The sequence below is a fragment of the Bombus vosnesenskii genome, unplaced genomic scaffold (assembly GCF_011952255.1).
Source record: "Bombus vosnesenskii isolate JDL3184/JDL3185 unplaced genomic scaffold, Bvos_JDL3184-5_v1.1 scf7180000013263, whole genome shotgun sequence".
Taxonomy (NCBI): domain Eukaryota; kingdom Metazoa; phylum Arthropoda; class Insecta; order Hymenoptera; family Apidae; genus Bombus; species Bombus vosnesenskii.
Genome location: NW_022882923.1, coordinates 1,965,068 through 1,988,032, shown reverse-complemented (window position 1 = coordinate 1,988,032; position 22,965 = coordinate 1,965,068). Strand labels below are relative to the sequence as shown.

General features: G+C 31.0%; 1 protein-coding gene across 9 annotated transcripts in view; it reads right to left on the bottom strand.

Moving 5' to 3' along the window:
• LOC117233747 (peripheral plasma membrane protein CASK) overlaps positions 1-22,965 on the bottom strand; it is a 260,101-nt gene that overhangs the window by 223,778 nt on the left and 13,358 nt on the right. For all 9 annotated transcript variants that reach the window (XM_033494308.1, XM_033494324.1, XM_033494343.1 and 6 more), the window contains exons 2-5: positions 14,147-14,259; positions 12,009-12,114; positions 7,029-7,106; positions 1,532-1,707 (exon numbers count right to left, since the gene is read on the bottom strand). In XM_033494308.1, coding sequence (XP_033350199.1) covers positions 1,532-1,707; positions 7,029-7,106; positions 12,009-12,114; positions 14,147-14,259 — 473 coding nt within the window. The remainder of the gene's footprint in view (positions 1-1,531; positions 1,708-7,028; positions 7,107-12,008; positions 12,115-14,146; positions 14,260-22,965) is intronic.

The following is a 22,965-nucleotide window of genomic DNA, read 5'->3' as shown; positions in this document are numbered from 1 at the left end:
GTTTCGATATTAAAACGATTCTGCTGTAAAATTAATATACTAGTATTCTTAAATAAGGGCGACTTTTGGTCACCATGTTAATGTCCGAACGATGTTAGCTCTCTTCTAGAACTAACAGCAAACCTAAGAAACGTTACAGTGCCCTTTCACCTTTACACTTCCCTAGATAAACGAGTTTGTTTGCTTTATGCACAGAGGAGTCGGTAATTTATTGTCATTCACACATCACGGAACGTCTATAACGAAACCTTTCCGGTATCAGCATACTACATATGAATTTACATACGTAACTGCTTTGATAACTGGATCCTTTGTGGTGGCCCATGGTGGAAACCGCACCATACGTATAAAATTAATCGTTGAGCAAGCAACGCTCGATTTCGAAATACCTTGAACAACCGAGCAGTGAAATTTTCATTGTTTTAACTATTCCACGGCTTCACGTTAATACATCGCATTGGGAATAACGTTTAATTGCTTCGGGATATCCACAATAAGATTATACGTCTTTCTTTATGGCAAGATAATGGAAATTATAGAAAACACTTGGACTTTGACCTTTAAGTATTCTTTGAATACGGTAGATTTTATAGGATCAAAAGTAATAATTCATAAAGAATTTTCGAACTTATATAATGTTGCATGTAATGTTATCATAAACATTCTTTCGTTTCTTTTGTTTTGATCTATCGAGACATCTTGGATATGTTTTACAATCAGCCAATATCTCAAAAATGGAGCGTCAATATCGCACAAAATATAGTATCTACTTTATATATCTATTTCCCGATGTTTTAATATTTATGAAGATCGAAGAGAACATAAATATATTAATTCGACATTCATTAACATTTATGAAAATAATGATATTTAATTAAAGCTTTTATGGTATTTACGAATATTTAACACAAATCCAAAGGTATTGTACTATGCACAGATAATAACAAGAAGTATATCGAAATGGAGCTTTACTTTATACAGCCCAAAATAATGATTTGCAAAAGATTGGTTTACCCGTCCCTTTCAATTTCTGTTGTACTTAATCTATAATATTCCTGAAATGTTACCAAAAGACATTACTTCATACGTCTTTATCTCTAACAGAACTCCTTACATTCAACGATACATTTTCTTCTCTATGAGAACTCCTAACATTCAAAGACGTTGTTTATAATGTTGAAAAATCATGCAGCATAGAATACACTGTATCAGTAGCAACAACACGACAGCGCCATCAATTCCCCACTTTGCCCGGGTGGATACAATCGTAAATTATGATTTTCCGTGGAAAAAAGAAGTAGTCGATTCGGTTCAGTGGTAGCGATCATTGTATTGTTACCGTTGTGCAGTGGTGTGCACGTGTTTGACACCGGCGAAAGGACAAGTAAAACGAACGCGAAAGTGTTGGCGAAGAGAGCTAACGCCGTAGCGGTGTTTCCCTGGAGAATGCGCAGGAAAGAGTACGTTCTGTAGAACGGCTATGCACGCAGATAGAACGTGAGAGAACGAAGAAGGAAGTGTTAAAACATACCGACGCCGTTTGCCTGGGACGACTGAAGTTGCACGGCGACGCTGAAGCCGCGTAGCTTCACCGGTGCGGAATTTTCCTTGCCTGCCAGAAGAGCGCATTGCGGCTTTAGATCACGATGAATTATGTCGTTCTCGTGGCAGTATCGCAACGCCTCCAGGATCTGTCGCATGTAATGGCTGGAAAACGAAAGCTGCTGTTATAGATATTGCTATCCTACGGGAGATGAGGCTGCTGAAAAATATATGCACGCGTTGTCTATTCATCTCGATGAATGAAAATCTTCGGTCTTATCGCGATATATATAGTAGAATGTGAGAAACAATGATCAAAGATTTAGCGAGCTTGCAGCAAAAATACGATCAATAATAAATTCTAAGATAGATTTTAAAGAATAATGTCTGTAACATTGTCACTACCTTCATACTTTTCGATTTTGGAATTGAGCATTTTATGATTTGTAAGTGGTTCGTACAGTCTTTGATCATCAAATTAGGATCACCTTCATTTTCTAACTACAACACTATGTTATGGCAAATTATTCTTGCCATTGATGAAACTATGTCAATGATCAGTTGTTCTTGGCTGCTCAAATGTTTAAATATATGGACGATCAAGTATATATAGCAGTTGATTTATTACTACATTATGTCCTGGAGTTAAATTTGGCGAGTCCCTTCCATCGAAAAACATTTCCGTATTCTCGTAAATAGAAGAAAAGGTATCTATGTTAATTCGATACAGCACATATATTAGTGCATCCATATATAAAACCAGTCTATTTACTGTTACTAACGGTAAATCAGATATATATTGATAAATTAACTACTTGATAAAGTAATTGGTAAATAACTGAGCCGAATTTTATATAAAATATAGATATCTTTATTCTCTCAACCAACGAGTATTAAATGTTAATATACAAAAATATAAAGAAGGATGTCAGTCGGTATTAAATCATCTTATATTTAAGAATACGTCTAACTGATTTAATTCGCTATAATAAGATTCCGCAGTAACAGATGAACATTTTCACTACTGTCCTTCCTATTATTTCACTTCAACTAAATAGCGTATATTTTTCAGGTTTCGTCCACGACCATTTCAAAATAACATTGTATAATGCTATTAGATCCAGTTATAAGTTTTCATAAGAAACTTCTATTTTTCATCGTTAAACAATAAATCTCAAACTATGATATGGTGTAACGTTTCTTGCGAACAGTATATCTTTTACTGCGACAAAAATATCGAATTTCCGTCTCGTGAGATCCATTAATCAAAGTTATTTTACAGAGTTGTAATATGATAAAAATTAAAAAGATAGAAATATAGATTAATGATGCATAAACAGAATTTTATGAGAAAAACTGATCACTAAAAAAAAAACATGTACTTTATAGCAAATTTTTCTCGATCTGATAGTGTAAAACTGAAACCCATTATATTTTGTACGTTATTTACCTATTTCTGCTTATCTTTCGAAGTTCTGTGTGTACATAAAAAGACTATCATCTATGAATGTAATTTTGTCTGATAATATTTCCAATATATTCAATATTTACCAAAATTATTATCAATGTCAAATCGAAGTAATTAATTTCAAACGAACTGATCTCAAACAACTTCATTTAGATCTTTGTAATTACTGTCTAACGTTTCCTGCGTTCTCTCACGAATTGTTATCATATACATGTTCCCGAAATATCTTGCGAGTCGTACCGCGTACGAGTTCTATCTGTGGATAAAAGCAATGAATGTCGAAAGTTCCTAGTAACATTTTCTGTCAAGACAGGTGAACAAATGATAAAAACGAAAAACGGTGTAACTTCGAAACGAGGTCAGATACTTTTATACGTTGATATGCACGCCCGCACTTTGTACCTTATGAAGTATCATGCACAATGTTATTTAGGCTTTCACTATATTACAACAGTTGAACGCTATTCGGGATACAGTTTAATGTACGCAGATAATTGCAAGCACGAGCAATGGGAATAATAGAACTGGTTTTATATTAAAATAGAAATGCATATGTGCCTGCGTATTGCGGTGCAGCGGCGATTATTTGAGAAAAAAGAAAGATTTTCATTCACAAATACTTTCAAATCTGTTAGATATTTATTGTTTTCAATATTTAACGAATTATGGACGTATAATTTAAAGAATTGGTAAATTAATATTGAGTATACAACAAAAATAGTATTATATACTACCACTGTGACCTCAACAGATTTTTAAAATCCTGTTACGATTCTCGAATTTCTCGTTATGATATCTCGTTCTGGTATCAACAAACAGAAAAGCTTTCGACGTTTTAAGCATAAAATTCAAAGAAGGCACGTGGATTCTGAAAACACAACGACTGTGGATTAAAATGGTCAAAGTAAAATTAACTCGGGTTTAAATAGCGTAAAAATGTCTATGCTTCTTAACCGTATAGGTCAGGCGATTAAGGAAAATGTTAAAGGAATGAGATACAGGGATTATTGAAGGTTGACCGAGATATAAAAAACGATGGTCAAAGCGCTCGGCTCTCGTGTATTTATTGCATATTCGTTATACTGTCTAGATAACGTCAGTTCAATCGACTTTCTGTTAAGGGCGAAACGGTTGCCGGATACAATTCGTTAATACAACAGTTTATCCCCTTTCATGTACTTGTAAGATATTTCCAAGTTGATTAACAGGTAAATATTTCAATCGAGTTATCGACTATCGAGTGTTCGATACGATATAAACAGCTGAATCGAATGTTCGAAAATATATATGTACATGTACTACTTTGTATTGATATCGAATGGAAACGAAACGATAAGCGTTTAATAACTGCATTTTGTACAATATATGGAATCCTAAATATCAACGATGAACAGAAAGGATACGACATGTCCAATGTTTTACATATTTACTTCAGCAATATGTGAAAATTTATTTTATCCACCCATTAGAAGATAACGCGACCTTTTCGTAATATCAATAAATTAAGTTCACCTGTGAAACATTGTTTTCGTTGATATAAACCACTGGCTAATACGAATTACCGCCCCATAAAAGTTTGTTAAATGTAATAGATTCGTACATTTCCCCTCTCTCTCTTTTTTCGTGATTTATATGTTTTAAATATTGGAATGTTTCAAACAATTCGTGAAGTTGATTGTTCATCTTGTAGAAAACATGTAAAACATTTTTATGTTACAAAGTTTTTTTTTTATTATATTTTTCTATAAAAATAAAAATGAAAATAAAAATAAGAAAGAAATAAAAATTTAAAAAATAGAAAAGAAGGAGAAAGGAAAATGTGTAATGTAAGAAACATATATGCAACAGTTGCAAAAATTATAAAAAATTCTTCAAATTTTAAAAAATACATCGTACTAAATGTGTAAAATTATTCTGATTACTTTAGTAAGTAGTTATAATAACAAAATTTCTCCGAATTTAGAAGCTATCTTAACGTACGTACTCTTAAGAATTCTTAATATCTAAGATATTAAATGTAGTTCCTAATTTTACTAACCTGTATTTGACTAGTAATCCTAACTTTTGATTACTTTCGGGATATAGCGAAAGCGTAACAAATAATTTATTAATGTCAAAATGGAGATTGACTTTTGCTACTGTTTCCGAGCAAAGTGGATTTTCGACGGTGTCGTATAATAACTTTGTAACTAGGTTTAATGCATCTCGCATGTCTAACGTATCTATAACTCCGAACTTGTGAGTCGAGAAGGTTGCACATCCATAACTTATATAAGTTACGTCTCCAGAGGTTTATGTTTAGTGCACTATTGAAATTTTTTTTTTCAACGTGAAATATCAAATATCAATGTAACTGACATAGTACGGCTCAAGAGAATATTTGAGTTTGGACAACCGAAAAAGGGATATATACATACATATATTTTAAGAAGAACTACATAGATATCTAAAATATCTAAATAATTTTTTACCTCTTCTAAATATCATAGATTACATCAGAAGTTCGCTGAAATTGTTTACTAATTATCATTGAATTTACATACTTCCAAATAATTGAAAGGATTCAAAGAATTAGTAGTACTCACTGTACTGTAATATCCGGTCATTTTGATCAATTTGTGGTTACTTGTTAGTAACAATTGTTACTAACAATACATATATTAATATACACCATTAAAGCACATACAAATAAATATATTATTTATCATGTCCTTATGTGGTTAAATTGTTCATATTAATTTCAATTACTTCTTTGAGAATTTACTAATAGTGTATTAAAATTAAAGTTAGTTACGAACGTTTATATCGCTACGGGATATTTCTCATTCTCTATTTACCTGTAACCTTAAAATCGGAACTTTGCCGTAGTAAAAACACGTAAAAATATTCGGATTTTTAATCGAGAGAATAAAATGATTCGCTAACTGTATTCGCTACAGACGTTCAAAAGTGATAGCTATGAGGTACGACGTGAGCTTACAAATGACCATGAAGAGAGCAAACGCATTTCAGAGACAGTTTTGGACGTGACATGTACCTACACTGTCCATCATTCTGCTGGTTAATCTACCTCTACTCGACGTAGATAGATTCAGCAAACTGGCGACCAAAACTTTCATAAGTAAACATCATCTGCTTCCGAAATCTTAATGACCATACTACACAGTTAAACAACGGTGTATAGATAAGCAGAGAACAATTCAATATTCTAAATATATTCGATAATCCGTGATTGAAACGAAAACTTTCGTTATCGCGATAACTTTTATCGGTTCACTTTGATAGTTTATTCTTTTAAAATATAGGAAACATTAAGAAGAAACATTTTTGCACGAAGTTTCTATTCAAAAATACAAATTTAAATTTTTGAAATGTTTTCTTCCATAAATCTAATATTTGAAATGAGTAGTATTTGCAAAGCGTAAATGTGATTTTTATATTAATCGTTCGATTAATACAAATCGTACAGGCTTCATTTTGCAATTTACAAATCTTCTTTACGATTCTAACAATATTTTTCCAACAACTAGCTAACTGAGGATTTAATCTCGGATTTTTGTAGTTTAATACTGATTTAAACGGAAAAGATTGTTTAATTCCAATAGGAATAAACTTATGGAACAGCATTATTCACGAAAAACAGACGTTTTCATCGTTTCTCGAAATGGAGAAATGGTGTTATATAAATGAGAACACGAAGACTGGATGACGAAAGGAAAACGTAAGGATCATAGTGAGATTAATAACTGCAGTATTGTTTCGAGATAAATAGCATGTCTTTTAATAATATCAAGTGAACTCCCGTGTAAATTATGTCGTAAACTCGTGTCACTGTGATACAACATCACTGATACATATAATAAAAAGCTGTTGCAATTCAGGTGGTCTAGGGTAAATATTTTTTCTTTTATTAAATTTTATTAAAAGATAGCGCTGTGCTCAGATGGTACATTCGAAACAAAAGGGATATCTTTTATGGCTGAAATACAACCTTTGCACAATGTAAAGATCTTCTTACCTGGCTACCGCTTCACTGTACACGAATCCAGCAGTTGCTCTCCGAACGACCTCGAAGCATAAATCAGAGCCATCCATACTGAAACAGAAGCACGACATTAATGCATAATTTACAAGGTGTAACAATTTATGGGAGCATCGGAAAAAAAATCGTATTTTGCTACGGACCTTCAATACGGACACGTATTTCGAAGGACTGCATAACAAAACATAATGATCTTAAAAGAAATATATACAGTGGTCCGTAGAATTTTTAAACAGTTAACATAGAAAACTTTTTGGATATAACGTGCATGTTACACGGCACTGAAATATCATTACTACTGTAGTGAGATAAGATTATATTGGTAAAATTCGAAACTAATCTTAAAATGCATATGAATGTTATGCACATGAATAGCGTTAATGATATTTCGAAATGTTTGTACCAATGTTCAAATACTTTTTTAAAGTACTGTACACAGATACATCACGTAACGAATCGACAAATTTTTATTTTATTTATTTATTCGGGATACTGAAAAAGTATAACATTCTTCTTTTCATACGAAAATACAATTCAATAACTTTTCTCGTACAATGGAAATTATGAAATAAACAAAAGTACGAATCCTGCTATTTCAAACTGCGTTTTCTGCAAAAAATTGAACAAATTGTTCGAATCTCGATATTTACGAGATAGATATACAGGGTAGTTGGTAACTGGTGGTACAAGCGGAAAGGGGGTGATTCTACGCGAAAAAAGATGTCGAAAATATAGAATAAAAATTTTTCGTTTGAGGCATTGTTTTCGAGAAAATCGACTTTGAATTTTCGCTCGGTACGCGTACACTTTATCACGTCTCGTTATAACGAATCTCACTGTAGATCGTTGTCCCGATGGAAAAATTAAAAAAAAAATTAAAAAAAATTTTTATTCTATATTTTCGACTTCTTTTTTCGCGTAGAATCACCCCCTTTCCGCTTGTACCACCAGTTACCAACCACCCTGTATAGAATTATTGGTTTTCGTCCGTACTAAGTGTACGTTTTTAAGCTGCCAACAAAATGCATGCGTAGTGCGTATTGATCATAAGAAATAAATACAGTTTAAATTAACAAACCACATTGACAATCAGTAATCGGCAACGTTGTCTGACTTGATTATGTTAACAATCGTAACGAAGTTCCCTGCTATAACACGATGTGTCCCAATTATCGCGGATTCATTCAACACTAATTAGGTCGATTCATAATGACGTAAAGTTTCTATGAGGGTACTGGTTAGTACGTGACAGACAAATTCAAACAATAGTAATTGAAGAAGTTTTTCTCACAAAAATATTTTCACATAAAGAAACCTAATGAAATTTGTATGACGTAAATTTTAATGAATGGTGTAATATTTTACAGAGAATTGCTCGTAATATATAATACTTTGACATAATGGTAAAGTACGACGGCACGTCACGTGAATCTACCATTTAAGAACTTTGCATGCTTCTTGACATGTATGTCTATTAAAACGCGTGGCTAACTCATATGATGTGTCACACGCTGCTTCGTAAATACTAAGTATCCAATTAGAACAACTGCTGACATACAAGCTTATTTCATTCTACGATGACGACTTTATTATCTATTTATTTCTATTTTCTTTTATTAATACAGTTTCAATCTCCATGAATAGATTATTTTGCAATAGCTTCTCAATTCTTCGTTACACGATAAAGCATGTATTACAAATACATTATTTCCTTAAACAATTAGGTTAACGTTTCTCAACAATGCAAATAGCTCGTGTAGGTTCTGTGAACAACACATTACAAAATATCACGTGTCATATGTTAATAGTTCTAATATTAATATAGAATAATCGTTTTTTCTCCTACTTTACTATTCTATTAAATTTATTTAAACGGGGCGTACAACATTGATCTTGCTATTCCAAAGAGCATTATTGCAAATTAAATAAATAATTATTATAGTATATGGTTTACAAATGCCGCAATGACTGAAAAATTCGTTTAGATAATTTTTCGTACATAAATACCACTCACAAAATATTGCCTGTCAATTTGAAAATTAACTACGTTTTTTAAACGTAGGTATGACGTATACTTTTTTTGCCACAGAATTTTCCTTGCACATGCTATGAACGAGGATTGTATATCGCTTTTCATTATTAAATACGAAAATTTCATCGGTACGGATCCTTGCTACAATCACTGATGATTGCAATCGTACAAACCTATGTAAATATCTTCTACAGATTTTAGTTTGCGTAGCAATAACTTCGAGCATATCCGGTCACGTTCATAAACGTTTCGTGTTTGAATTCGAGAATTAATCAAACAAATGTTATATAGATTCTCTATTCTAAACTTCGTTGCTTTGATTTGTTTCGATTAAATAATAGTTATTTATTTATAATTCAGTATTTCCTGGAGATACAGAACGAAAAAACGAAGATGCGACTATGCACTTAAACAATACTCTTGATATATAATTTAAAATTAATTAAATGAAGTAAACCAGCGTATATTTAGAAGTGAAAATACTCTGCATCGTCTATTATTTTTATCTTCAACAATTTTTTTTATATATCGCATTATATCGCATAATGTTAAGAGTATATATTTATATTTTCTAATATTTAATATTCGATATTTAATGATTTAATATTTAATTAATATTTAATATTTCTTCTACTACGTCATAAAAGGTTTGAAATTTTAAGTTAATTAAACCATCCATTTTTCATTACTAGCAACATTTCATAATTGCATTTGCAAGTAAGAGCATTCTACTTCATGAATCTAAATATAGGATAATCAGCTGAACCGCAAAATAGATTGAATACATTAAAACTTTTTATCTTAAGTCCTATTATCGTTTACTTTACTGAAGGAACGTGTAAAACCGAGCATTGCTATGCAATGGTGGCGTTTAGCTATCAAACAGCTTTTTCTCGCCTAAAACTAACTGCAAACGATTTAATTCGTTGCTATAACATTCCATAGTAACGGTTCCACTTCTCGGTTTTAAAGCCTTGTTTTCATGTATGTATGTATACGTATGTTAATAGAACGTGGATATGGTTGGCTTTTTAGAATCTACATATTCTCGACCTTTTTTTTTCGCTGAGGATTATTCTAACGGACCCATTTTTTATCTTAAAATCCTTTCTATAAAATATATTTTTTTGTTTGTTTTCTGACAAACATCAAGCGATATGCGTTCAGGTATTACAAAATATATATTGTTTTTCGACAATATACATACATATTGTACATATCTAAAATTCATTTATTTTACTTTCAACTACATGTTCTAGAAATAAATATTCAACTTTAAAAATATTTAGCTTTTTAATATTAAGACGACATTGATATTTCTTTCATTTCATTTCTCTGTACATACACATACTTTAAAATAATTGATCTCTCGAGAGTCGAATGTTGTACCGAGAAATGTGTAGCTAAATAAAGTGGTATGTCGTCAAACATGTATGAATTTGCCATCCCATTTTACTTATTTTTTATTTTAGTACAGCTGTATTTCACAATATGTGTGTTACAGAGTGACGAGGAAGTTACGATTTGAAAGTATATTAATTGAAAAGTCCCTGTCTTCAAGGAATCCAAGTAATCTTCATTGCAATTTTAGATAAACCAAATAAATTTTATTCGAAGGTTACTAAGTTCTCAAATTTGTAAAAATTATAATGTAAACGATTCCACGATTTACCGCAAATTGAAAATTATATACTCAAGAGATTATTGTAAATTACAAACATCAAATCTTTAATACTTGTTTTAAGCAATTAATTGGTTTCAATTTACATTATTATAAATACTACAGGATAAGTGCCAATAATTATGTTGCATGAAAGGGAAACATACAACACATGGTTAGTAACTGGCTCAACAAAGTTGCGGCTTAGAGTATCGAGAAAAACTAATTGTGGTACTCCAGAAATTGACATAGGTACATACGTACTATTAAACACCATACGGATAAAAATTCTGACTTCAATAATTTCACGTTAATGGAAACAAACTTTCACTATAAAGAATATAATAAATATAATAATATAAAAACATAAAAAATAGTAATTTGTAAATTCGAAATGTGCAACGCTCATCAAAAATTTCTCTCATCCTGCCAACATTTAGTTTGATGTTTATAAAACGTTTTCCTCGCGATAGAAAAGCTGAGTACCTTTAAAGCTTACAAAAGCTATCTCAAAAATTTACTACTAAATTCATTACTAAAAAGGACAAATTTTCAGGAAAGGCATCATAAAGCTGCCAAATAACTAACAAAAAGTTATATTAGAGAAGTTAGAAAGTGAGGGTACATATTTACAAAATGCACATTTAACAAAATGCTACTTTTCTAAAGATACATCACTTTTAAATTTTTCCTACTTGTTTTTCCTCCTACGAACATTTCAAAAAGTCCAATGCAATCTGGTATAAATTTAGTTATGATACATCATGGATCTTTTCATGTCATCACACTTCTAATTGCTCTGAAAAAGCGTGGTCTTCCACTTAGAAAATCATTTAACTCGGAAAGTTGAAAAAATGAAAAACAAAGGTCGAAAGAGAGGTGCGTGAAAAAACTCTGTTGCCGACAAGCATATTCAAAAGGGAGTCTTTTAAGGAATTATGAACAAATCCAGATAAATGCGTAACCAAGGCATCGCTCGGCTCTCATTTCATTCCACTCTTCTTCCCATGTTTAAAGCGTTTCAAATGCTTCCATAGCGGTCTAAACGAACGTTTTATGAAATCACAAGAATTCCAGTAGAATCTAAAGATCAAATCATGACGAAACCGTATTTCTGTTTTCGTTGATGAATTATTAAAATCACGTGCAAGAAGCGAAAGTCGAAACAAACGGGATGTCGGTTGAAAACACACTTCGTTGAGTTTAACACAAGTTCTTCAAAATCCTTCGAAAAAAGAAATAAATTAAATATGGTTGTACTTACTATTCGAATACCATATAGAGCATACCCTCCGAGCTGTATGTTTCCAATAACTCTACGATATGGGGATGTTTTAACATGTGGCATATCGTGGCTTCTCGTTTCAAATCTGCAACAATCGTACACTTATGACATTTCTCATTTTTTACATATTCCAATAATACATACGAAAATGTAATAAAAGATAAAAGAAAAACTGATCATAAAGTGTAAGAAATTTATTCTCATTCTGTTACGTCTAAAGAAGATTTCTCCTAAAATTAAAAAATTAAGCATACGATGGAAACATAATTTCATTGTAAAAATCATAAGAACCATATAAACCCATCGAAATCAATTCGTAGTTAACGTAATTAAGTGTTCGTCCGACTATAACTAAAAAATATATAGCGCTTGCAAGTATTTCTAAACTTCTCCGTTAGTATCGTAAAGTACTTGGGAATTGAATAAATAATTGAACGACTGCTTCAGATTTTGATCACAATTCTGTATTCTAAACTATGCGCACAACATTAAACCATTTGTATACGGAGCACGTAACCAGAATCGCTTTGATAACTCTGTAAGTAATAACTTCGAGGAAAATTGGACCGGTTTAATAATTCGTAATTTAAAAGATATTCGTATAGTATCACAATCATTCGTTCTTCTTACTCGCCTGTATTTTTTGAAATCACAGAAGCTTCAAATTAGTAGAATATTTAAAAAAGTGATTTAGTGACTATTTTAATATACATCACTAAATTTACATGGGTACTATCTTAATTTTCCTCATAAAAAGTCTATTTTACATTCACCATTGAATTGATAAACTTTATACAATTACTAATTATATGACACGAGTAAATCAGAGAAATTGCCAATAGAAATTCTTTCACAGTTAAAAATTATTATTCGACATGCTATTGCAGGATTGAAAAAAGTCGACATGAAACGGTCACAACGAAACATTACGACAAATATTGGAAACACGTTGAACATTACTTGCTATAGGAACCGGATCTGATAAAATTGATTTTTATCACTATTGTGACGTTCCAGCATTCTCTTGAAATTACGTTCTAACTATGACGCATTTTCATAATATTATTAACCTTTAAAGCGATGCATCTCCTTTTTACCTATTATTAGAACTATATACCTCTTAGACGTACGTATGTAAAAAAGATGATTTTTATTATTAGACATGCAACAAATATACACTTATATGAAGTATTCTGATAGTCGTATTTCTCATAAATAAATAATACATTTCTTTCTTTCAGAAGAATGGAACGTGAAGACAGCGAACCAAATAAAAGGCCTCGTTTCTTTCTAAAACTATGATAAGATATATTTTCAATTAGTTATAAAAAAAGAAATCACCTTTCCAGCATATCTTATATATAACTTCCACGGTTAATAATATTAATGTCAAAAGCTTAAACTTTAAATACTATTAAATAATCACGCAGCTAATCTTTATCCACATTACAATATGTCAGTCCAGAATGAAGTTATTTTTGCTTGCTATCAGGAGAACCAACTCCACGTGGCCAAAGGCATCTATACATATACACATGTCTACGTATATCTAAAAATATATACAATTTGCGATATAAGTATGATACGCATATATGTGAATCATATAATCAGAATCTCTTTAAAGTATAACGTGTTTCACATAAATACTTGAACAATGTTAATAGTTAATATAATTAAAGATATCGTGGAAGGCAATAAGCTTTATCATTTATTGGAATTCATTAAACAATTAAAAATAATTGACAGACAACAAAAATATTCAAACAATTGCTGCATCATATTTTTCGCTAACAATAAGTTCTCAATCGGAGCAAAATAAAAACTTACGCTCGGATAATTCGAGAGCGAAGCATACAAATACCTACTGCAGGATTTATACTTAATTTCGAAAATTTGCCGCACGTGTTCCACATTAAAATCCAGGAGACTAAGCTCAGGAGAACGAATACAATTTCAACCGAATGACACAATGGATCGGGCGAATTCGTAACTTCGAATCAGTGCGTAAACATGAAATCGAGCACAGAGAATACGTTTGTTTCGAGCAGGATAGGCGGCGGAAATTAATGGCGAAACACCAAAGTGTATACACGCGTCCTGATTCTCCGAGAACTTACCGTTCGTGCTTAGACCGGGACTGGATGTGAACTTTGCCACGTCCACGATTTTTACCGCGAACGTCTGCCCTGTCTGCCGGTGGATGCATTTCCTAACCACGCTGAATGGTCCCCTGAAACAAGAACACGACCGCCAAATGTCATTCACGTTTCACTCGTCCTAAATTATGTTACGTTTGTGGTTATTTTTGAGATTAAATGCTTAATTTATTTTAGACATTAGTAAATATGATATATAGAAAAATATCGAAATTTAACAATGCTGTATGCTGAAAAATCTGTTGACACATATTATTATTTCGTATATGAAGTATATGCTGGTTCGAGTAATTTCTCAAGTTTGATACAAATTATATTGATTGATCTAAAAACCTTAAAACTATTCATTCGTCATTTATGTCACTTGTTGCAGACAGTAAAAAATAGTAAATTAGAAAATTATTAATATTTCTAAGTATATGCTAAATCAGTTATAATGATTCGTAGATTTTATTCGAATCGTGAAAATATATTTCGATAAACTGAATAATATTTGTTAAATATGGGACACAAGAACAGTTATTTTGTTTCGATGTTAAAGTATAAAAGTAAAGACAATATAATACACATATAGAAGTTATACGGTGAACAATTTTTCGAAACTCATTTCCGTATTGAAAATTTTCACGTCCAACCTTTCAATTAATTCAATTCATTGTGTTGAAGGCTTAATGTCCATTGTGGAGTTATAAACGCGATGACTGAATTAGCATTCACACGTCAGCGAATAAGGTGTATTCGTGTCGATATCGATCAGGCTAATTTGCCGTATGTTAACCACGCGCGCATTCATCGAATTCGCGAAAACCATAATGCATCGAACGATGTCTATCCGGCGATCGAACTGGCCACGCATTACTGCGATGCAATCTGTCTCGAGCACGCTGACCCTTTAAGTTCGCTAAGTAACCAAGTTATGTAATCGGTTCATCCAAAATATGTATGCATGCATTTATAAGAGGATTGCCGGATATCTAGGTCACCGATTTTGATTAAATTCAACGTGCGAATTACAGGTATACATACATATGTGTATATGTAAATAACACAGTGTGTTTCATATAAAACATGATATCGTAAAATGATTCGGCTCTGGAAGTAGGAAAAATATTTCACGAGGAATTTTGCAAGAAGAATTCTAGAAAGAATAAATATGTTGCAAAGAACATTTTTTCTTATTCCAATTTCGTGTTTTATGTATTTGGTATTCGAGTGTGAATTTTTGTTATTACACATTGTAGCTAATGTTAAAATATCTTTCAGAAGTATCCGATAGAAAAATATTTAGAAAGAGAAAGAACGTTGTACTATAATAAAATAAAAAAATATATATTAAAATATAGATAGATGTAAACTTTACAGCTACAGCAACTATTAATATTCTCGTAAGATCTAATCAATTTGTTTCTGCTTTCATTGTATGCTGGCAACTATTTGCATTTATAATACCAAGCCAATGCAAATCAAATTTAATTACTTTAACTGATCCATAATGGAATATGCAAATAAGTCAATAAGTAATAATAACAACATGTACCTAATTATTCCTGCATTGCAAATCTTTTCACAGTAACATAATATAATCCTGAATCAAGATTTATGAAATTTTACGGGGTATTTATTTCACGTGTAGCTACAATCTAGATCGTGAGTAGTCGTGTAGAGCAAATCGGGTAAAACAAAATCCAGACACGCATGTTTGCAAAAGATTAAAGTCCGTCTCATTTAACTGGATTATAAATTGTTCCATTGAGCAACAAGTATTCTCACATAAATGCTCCACCGAGAAAAAGTTCATACCTAGGCACTCGAAGATTCGTGTCAAGAACCAAGGAGACGATAACTGAGCAGAACCCGACTTCAACCTTAACATATCTTACGATATCATCGACAGGATCAAGCTTTACATTCCATTGTATCTTCGATACAACAGTGTATAATTGTACAATGAAATTCTTCCGTTACTGTTCCCTTCTATTCTATGAATAAGAAAATATCTCGAAATATTATAAATAAATATAACTAGAATATTATAAAAGAAATGCTTTACTTTGCAAACAATATCATACGAAAGATATCCAAATATAAACATTTAGAAAGCTCCTTTACTTTGGAAAAATATGTAAAGCCAAATAAAACTTACTTGCTATTTGCTAAGGATTTCTGTACGTTTTGGTACACTTAAATTTCCTATATGTGACTAAGTATCGTGGTTATAAATATCTCGATATGCAATGAAAACATTTCCATATTTAAGAATGGAAATCTCAAACAGTTGGCACCTTTCCATTCTTTCCATACCTTCTGTTATTAAATGGATTATGCAAAATGACATACTTCAACTTTCGTCGGTAAAAGCGCAGTAATTCGACAATCTTCAACCGCAGTAACCCAATAAGAAGGTGTGCTTGTTCGTGTCCCACTTTTTACAAGAAATTATCGACACCTCGTTGTTACTTAACAGCTATCGATTAATGGCAAACATTGTGACGCTTTAAATTAACTTTCGAGCATCGTAATCTGTTTACAGTATAAAAAAGTGTTACCAAAAAAACTTATTAAGTAGATAAGTATGAAACATTAAGTAGCATAAACAGAAAGAGTATAAATAAAGATTTTCCGTTACGACAAAGTAAAATCTGTTACATTAAGGATATAAGTGTCACATTACATGCAGTATTTTTATCTTAAACATACGAATATAGTTCGAAAGCTATAATACAAAATTTCACATATTTAACGAGATAACAATAACTTACGTGGCAAATTGACTGTTAGAAGACTATTTATGATGTTGTCCTAAAAAGAAATATTTAACAAAAAATTTGCTATAGTAAACTACATGAATTAATAAAGTGCGTACATTTTCCTCATAAATAGTCCAAGTAGAATAAATATTTATGAAATAATTTTTTAATTCATTCTGCAATTAAATAAAAGGAAATCCTCGCTAAGTGCCCACGTTGAAAAAAATAGAATAGAATTTCATTCATCAAAAGTTCCATTTTTAATAAATTGGAGTCTGGAAATTCATCAAATATTTAGATGTGCACTCGACCGTATTTTTCGGTTTGAATGCATCTCTTTAATACTTATGTTCATCTGCATTCGTTTACGATTTTGAGAATTTGCTAGAATTTTAATTTCTACGTGTTCACTTCCCAGTTCCATTGGAACGAGACAGAAAGTCATTTTCCGATCTTCGTTAAATACATGGAAGAGCATAAAAGAAATATTCCTGTAAATATCTTTTAGTAAAATATTGAGAAAATATTACCTGAAAGGTAAAACTTTGATCTGACTCATTAGATTGTACCATTTTCTGGAAAAAATTACGTTTAATTTAAAAAAACATCACTCTACATAATTATACTATATACTAACGTTTCCTCATTAAAGAAAATATCACATAAACGAATGGCTTAATAATGTTTTAATGTTAAATATAATCTCTACACGTCAACCAATAAAAAATCACATGAAATTATACTAAGCATTTAATTGTTGTCTAAATCATCCTCCCGCATAATTAAGAATTTTGACAATACATATCTCAAATGTTAGTTTTAGAAGACTCATCCTGCAGATCTGTATAATTATAGTGAACAAAAATCAGGTTTCTAGGAAGATTTAATGTAAAAAAGTGAGAAATAGAGGTTTTTAAGGTATCTTCAACCGACAATCGGCCAATTGTAAAGTGAGACCTCTGGGATCACAGTCAATTAGGTCAATGAGAGGAATCAAAGGAAAGCGTCTTAACCGAAGATACCATGTAGGAATGTAGGACCAGAGAACGATGGGAACGAGCGTATATAGCAAGTTCTTCTTCTTCTCTTTGCTCAAACACAAATTGGAAGCTTTATTTTTGCTTGTTGGAACTATCGACAAGAATTTCGTAGATCTTCAACTTTAATATATCAAGGTATTATTGCACGTCACCGAGGTTTTACAGTCAGCTTTATATACACCATTTTATATGATTTGTGTCTGAAACGTTCCTATTATACTTTATATTTAAACTTAAAAAATATTTTGTATTCAGATAGCATTAAGTAGGTAAATGTAGTTCGTTTGCTTTCGGCTGCGAATTCTGCATATTGCAGCAGTAGATGTATAAAACTTTTCACAAGAAAAAAGCTAAAAAATGCAAAGAATTATATAAATGTATAATATTTCTTTATTCTCGAGTAAACGAGAGACCAAATAGATTGATTGTAGGCTCTAAAATTCCAAACAATTCCAATATTTGTAAATCAAATAAAAGTATATGCAAGGTTACTCATAAGAATCAATTCGAAGTTAAAATTTTATAAATTTACAACGATCCATTTTTTAAATGATTTTTTATAAAATATTTGGTTAAAAGTTTACCTTTCCCTTTAAATATTAAGATCGATGGATTAACGAGTTTGCGGAAAGCGATTTTCTAGAATATAGTAGATCTGCCAACTAAAGCCATTGATTCGACCGTGGAAGAAAAAACTAGGCTTTTCCCTACGCGACTTGTCACGAGAATTGAAGTTTAAGTGGTAGTAATTAAAACGCCAATCAAAAGTTGATGCGCGAGTTTGTGAAGTGACCTTTTCCGATTTTTAAATTTTCGCTCACTGTGTTGCATACAACGGTTAATTCAGCGACTCCCAGAAATGCATGGACAAAGCTAATAAAAAAGAAGAAAAAGCCGACGATTGCTTTACAGTGACCCATTAAAAGGTTTAGTCAAAAGTTTATTTAACTCCGGGTATATAATACGTCAATTGCTATTGAGAGTCAAAGCATTGTACTCTACAAAAGAACGGCTTTCTTTATTTTTTCATATTCAACATATGATAAATACTTCTTTTATTATCGCCGCTTCTCGATGAAATGTAATTATGTACACACAAATTTTTAATATACAATTTAAAATTTCAATTAAAAGATCCACTGAAGAATATTTCTTAATTCAAAAACTGAGTAATAAATGTTTTGTTTGAAAAATTTATTAATTTATACCAAGATGTAAAATCATAGTAATAAATTATATATATATATATATTATAACATATTACGTATGTAATATTATAACAAGGAAGATTGTATTGAAGAAATCGTTTTTAATGAAAGGGATGTATAGCATTCTCTGAAGATGTATAACCAAGATAAGTGGAAGTAATATATCGTAAGAAAACGAGCTATAAAAAGAGAGATTATAAGAGGAGACATTTCTTAAGTAGTGGCTTATGTTTATAATTAACACATCTTCAAAGATCATATTTATAAAGACGGAAACTGATTTTACGTGAAAATGATCTTACATATAATGAAAGGTAAAACAACGTCATATTATGTTAAAAAAACAATTACTAAGTTAATAAACTAAAAACACAGATGCTATATTATCCTAAAAAATTTCGGCTAACCTTCTAAGCAGAAATGAAGATTTATCCGATTTTTTAATTAGAAAATTATTCAAATTACGTCCTAAAGTAACATATTACGGAAAATAAGAAAACTTATACATTCTTCTGTTTTTATATAATCTATCTCCGGACTTAATAAAATTTAATAGAACATTAAAATTGCATAAACAGTTTGATTGTATATCTTTTAATTTCATACATTTCAATGCATAATCAAATGTTCAGGAGCAATTTATCTAGAGAGAGAGAGAGAGAACCACACAAAATGTATACCATACGTAGACGTATAAATACACGTCCAATTTCCTTGTGCAATTCAGAATCTAGATAGAAGTTCTCGCTGCTCCCCGTCATATGACAAATTAATACTGGGAGTTTATTTAGTAAATATCAAATAGACTACTGTAATGATTGTGTAAGGGGAGTTTTAACATGAATATTCCGTACACTAGTCGTGTTTCTGCGAAGGATTCATTCAGTGGTTAAAGTACAACAGTTTGAAAATTAAAAGAAGATTTGTTTAGTTGCATCATTAGAGTACGGTCGACTTGATTTAATGCCAAAGATCATTCTACTTATATGTATAAAATAAAGTAGTAAAGCGTCACTAATTTGTGGGTATTTAGAGAAGTACACGTTGATGAGGTAAAGTAAGCAGATACATTAATTAAAGAGAGTTCTTGTTTTATACAAAATAACAGTCGTGATGTTTGAATAGCTAAAATTATTCATTTGTTACAACAGGGACAAGCCTCATTAACGAAGTAATTACGAGATAGATACCGGGTGGAATTAGTTCTTTGAGTAATGTGCGTTGCGATGAACTTGTATTTCACAACTTGTCTTATTAATGTATATAGATAAATAAAGTGTCTAAATCTGAGGAGGATGTGAAACATTTAAAAAAAATAATACTGTTCGTGAGAATTAAATGATGTATTAATTTGCAAAGTATTCTGTGTTACATTTATAAATCCATGATACTTGACACATTAAATATTTATATGACTCCCAAACATTCGATAATAATAATTAGACATAAGATTAGACATGACAGACATAAGAGATGCAGCAGATATGAGAAATTTGTTTAAATTCATAAATTAAAATTCAGATTTGCCGAACAAAATAATACATTAACATATAAGTTTCGTTCGAACTTTGACAATTAATTTATTCTAAACATAGCTATTGTTCGACATAATGTATTGCGAAATATACCTATATAGTCATGAAAAAGAAAATAACCAAGAAAAAGAGCTCAAGCTAAAGAGTACCAATATCTATGGAAATCTATGCGAAACAATGTAGTACTTATGATTTACAAATTCGTTGCATGCTTGAGAAAAGAAAGTGAGAAAATAGAATGAGGACATGCACAAAGTAATTGTACGTTCGATCAAAGTGCATAATTTAAATTGTGTTACTGTGGGCGTAGAGTAGAAAACTTGGATCCGTTTAAAAAGGAACAGAAGACTAGCAGAACTTCCTAGGCGGAAACGTCAATTAATCAAGACAGAATCGTCAATGAGACTCTCTTACATATTCTATAATGCATTATGTATAAAAGAGGGCATAATAAAATATTGATTGTACTCCACGTATCATCTAAATCGAAGAAATAATCTTTTAGTGATGATTTATTAATTTTTAATCAGCTTAATCCTGACATAATTTTTCTCGGTAAATTAAATGGAACTTTTTTTATATATAGAAATATACTAATGTTTTTCTATTGAATCAACTTTATAACACGATAAAATTTGTTCTATATATGCAAACTGAAAAATGTCGAACGAAGTAGAACACGAAGACTAAATTCGATGTGGGATCACAAGGGGTGAATGTAGGTATAAGTATAGGCATAGTAAAAGCATACAATACCCCAGCCTGAAACAGCGGATGAATATGGCATCAGTCAGAAATCGGTTTCGCGAACAATGAAATCCCAAAAGCTCCATCCATATCATTACTTTATACAGTAAACTTTATACTTCGCCCATATCCCATTTATGGGAGATGATTTATTGAGGCTGTGATTTTGTCGATCTTCGTTACTATGAGAAGAATGTCAACATATATTTTACTAGAATAGTTTTATGGAATATAATACATAATGTAATACATGTATGCTGTGTTAAGTACATTAACTTATAAATTGTTAAGGGTATTAACCTAATGAGGTGACTATTAAAATAACGATTCAATAATGAAGTTCAAAAATTAATGGAGCAGAAATAATGATCAATAATTTAACCATTATATAGTTTTTCAACAAAAATTATATTTTGATGTAATTTAAACTGGACTCGTGAACATCATTTTACAATGTCATGAAACGTTTATTTAAGAAATAATGTTTCGTTGCCTCGTTAAACAAATTATATACTTTGTAAACAGATTGCAATTGAAGTATTCGTATCGACGGCAGAAATTATCATATTTAACCCTATCGTGACTTGTAAATCAAAGCTCAGGCTATCGTAATTGAACTTCACACGTTTACTGCTACAAGTTACACGCTCATTCCGAGTAATTCAAGCATGACTGAAACACATCTTTGCTTTTAACGTGCCATTCCTATTTAGTGTTCCTTAAATAAAATCTTTAAAATCATTTATAAAATCTTCAATCATACAAAGAATTATTTTAATAGGACATATAAACGCCCTTAATTTGATCTTTCATAAAATTGCAGAATTTTATGGAACATTTTGTACAATGTAATTCTACAGGTACTTAAGTAGATACTGTACAAATACTTACGTAAATATGTTATATCATCTAATTAACAAATTATAACGTTAATGATAACATATTATGTAAAGTAACTGTTTTCATTAAATAATCATTTGCATTTCGACTTCATTACTTCTATATCGCGTAACTCAGTATTCATTATCCGAGAATGTATCGTCTACATTATTTGTTTGTACTTATTCTACTACAATATTTTAAGCGCCCATGCGAATTTAACCTTAACAACTGAAATAGCTATCTTGAAGCTCCTGGAATGCTTGTAAAGAATTTTAAAGTCTTTAAATCGCTTGCATCCCTTTTAACTTTACATACATTTTGCATATGTTCTGCATAAGCTTTGCCCATATAACACAGATGTTTGACATACATGACTTTGCATGTTTTTAATACTTTGTATGCGTAAACATCAGTTATCTACTTTCGATACTCTATTCTTGTTCAAACTACTTTGTATGTTTGCTGTAGCAATTACCCTTTTCTAAATTTGCTACCTTTTAACAGTAAACTGAATTTAGTCTCTCTTTTTTCAATTAACGGCGAAACTATGCCTGTCAGAAATATTTTTCACGCCGTATTTTAGCAGTTAAGTTATTTATTAAAAAAAAAACTACTCTAAGA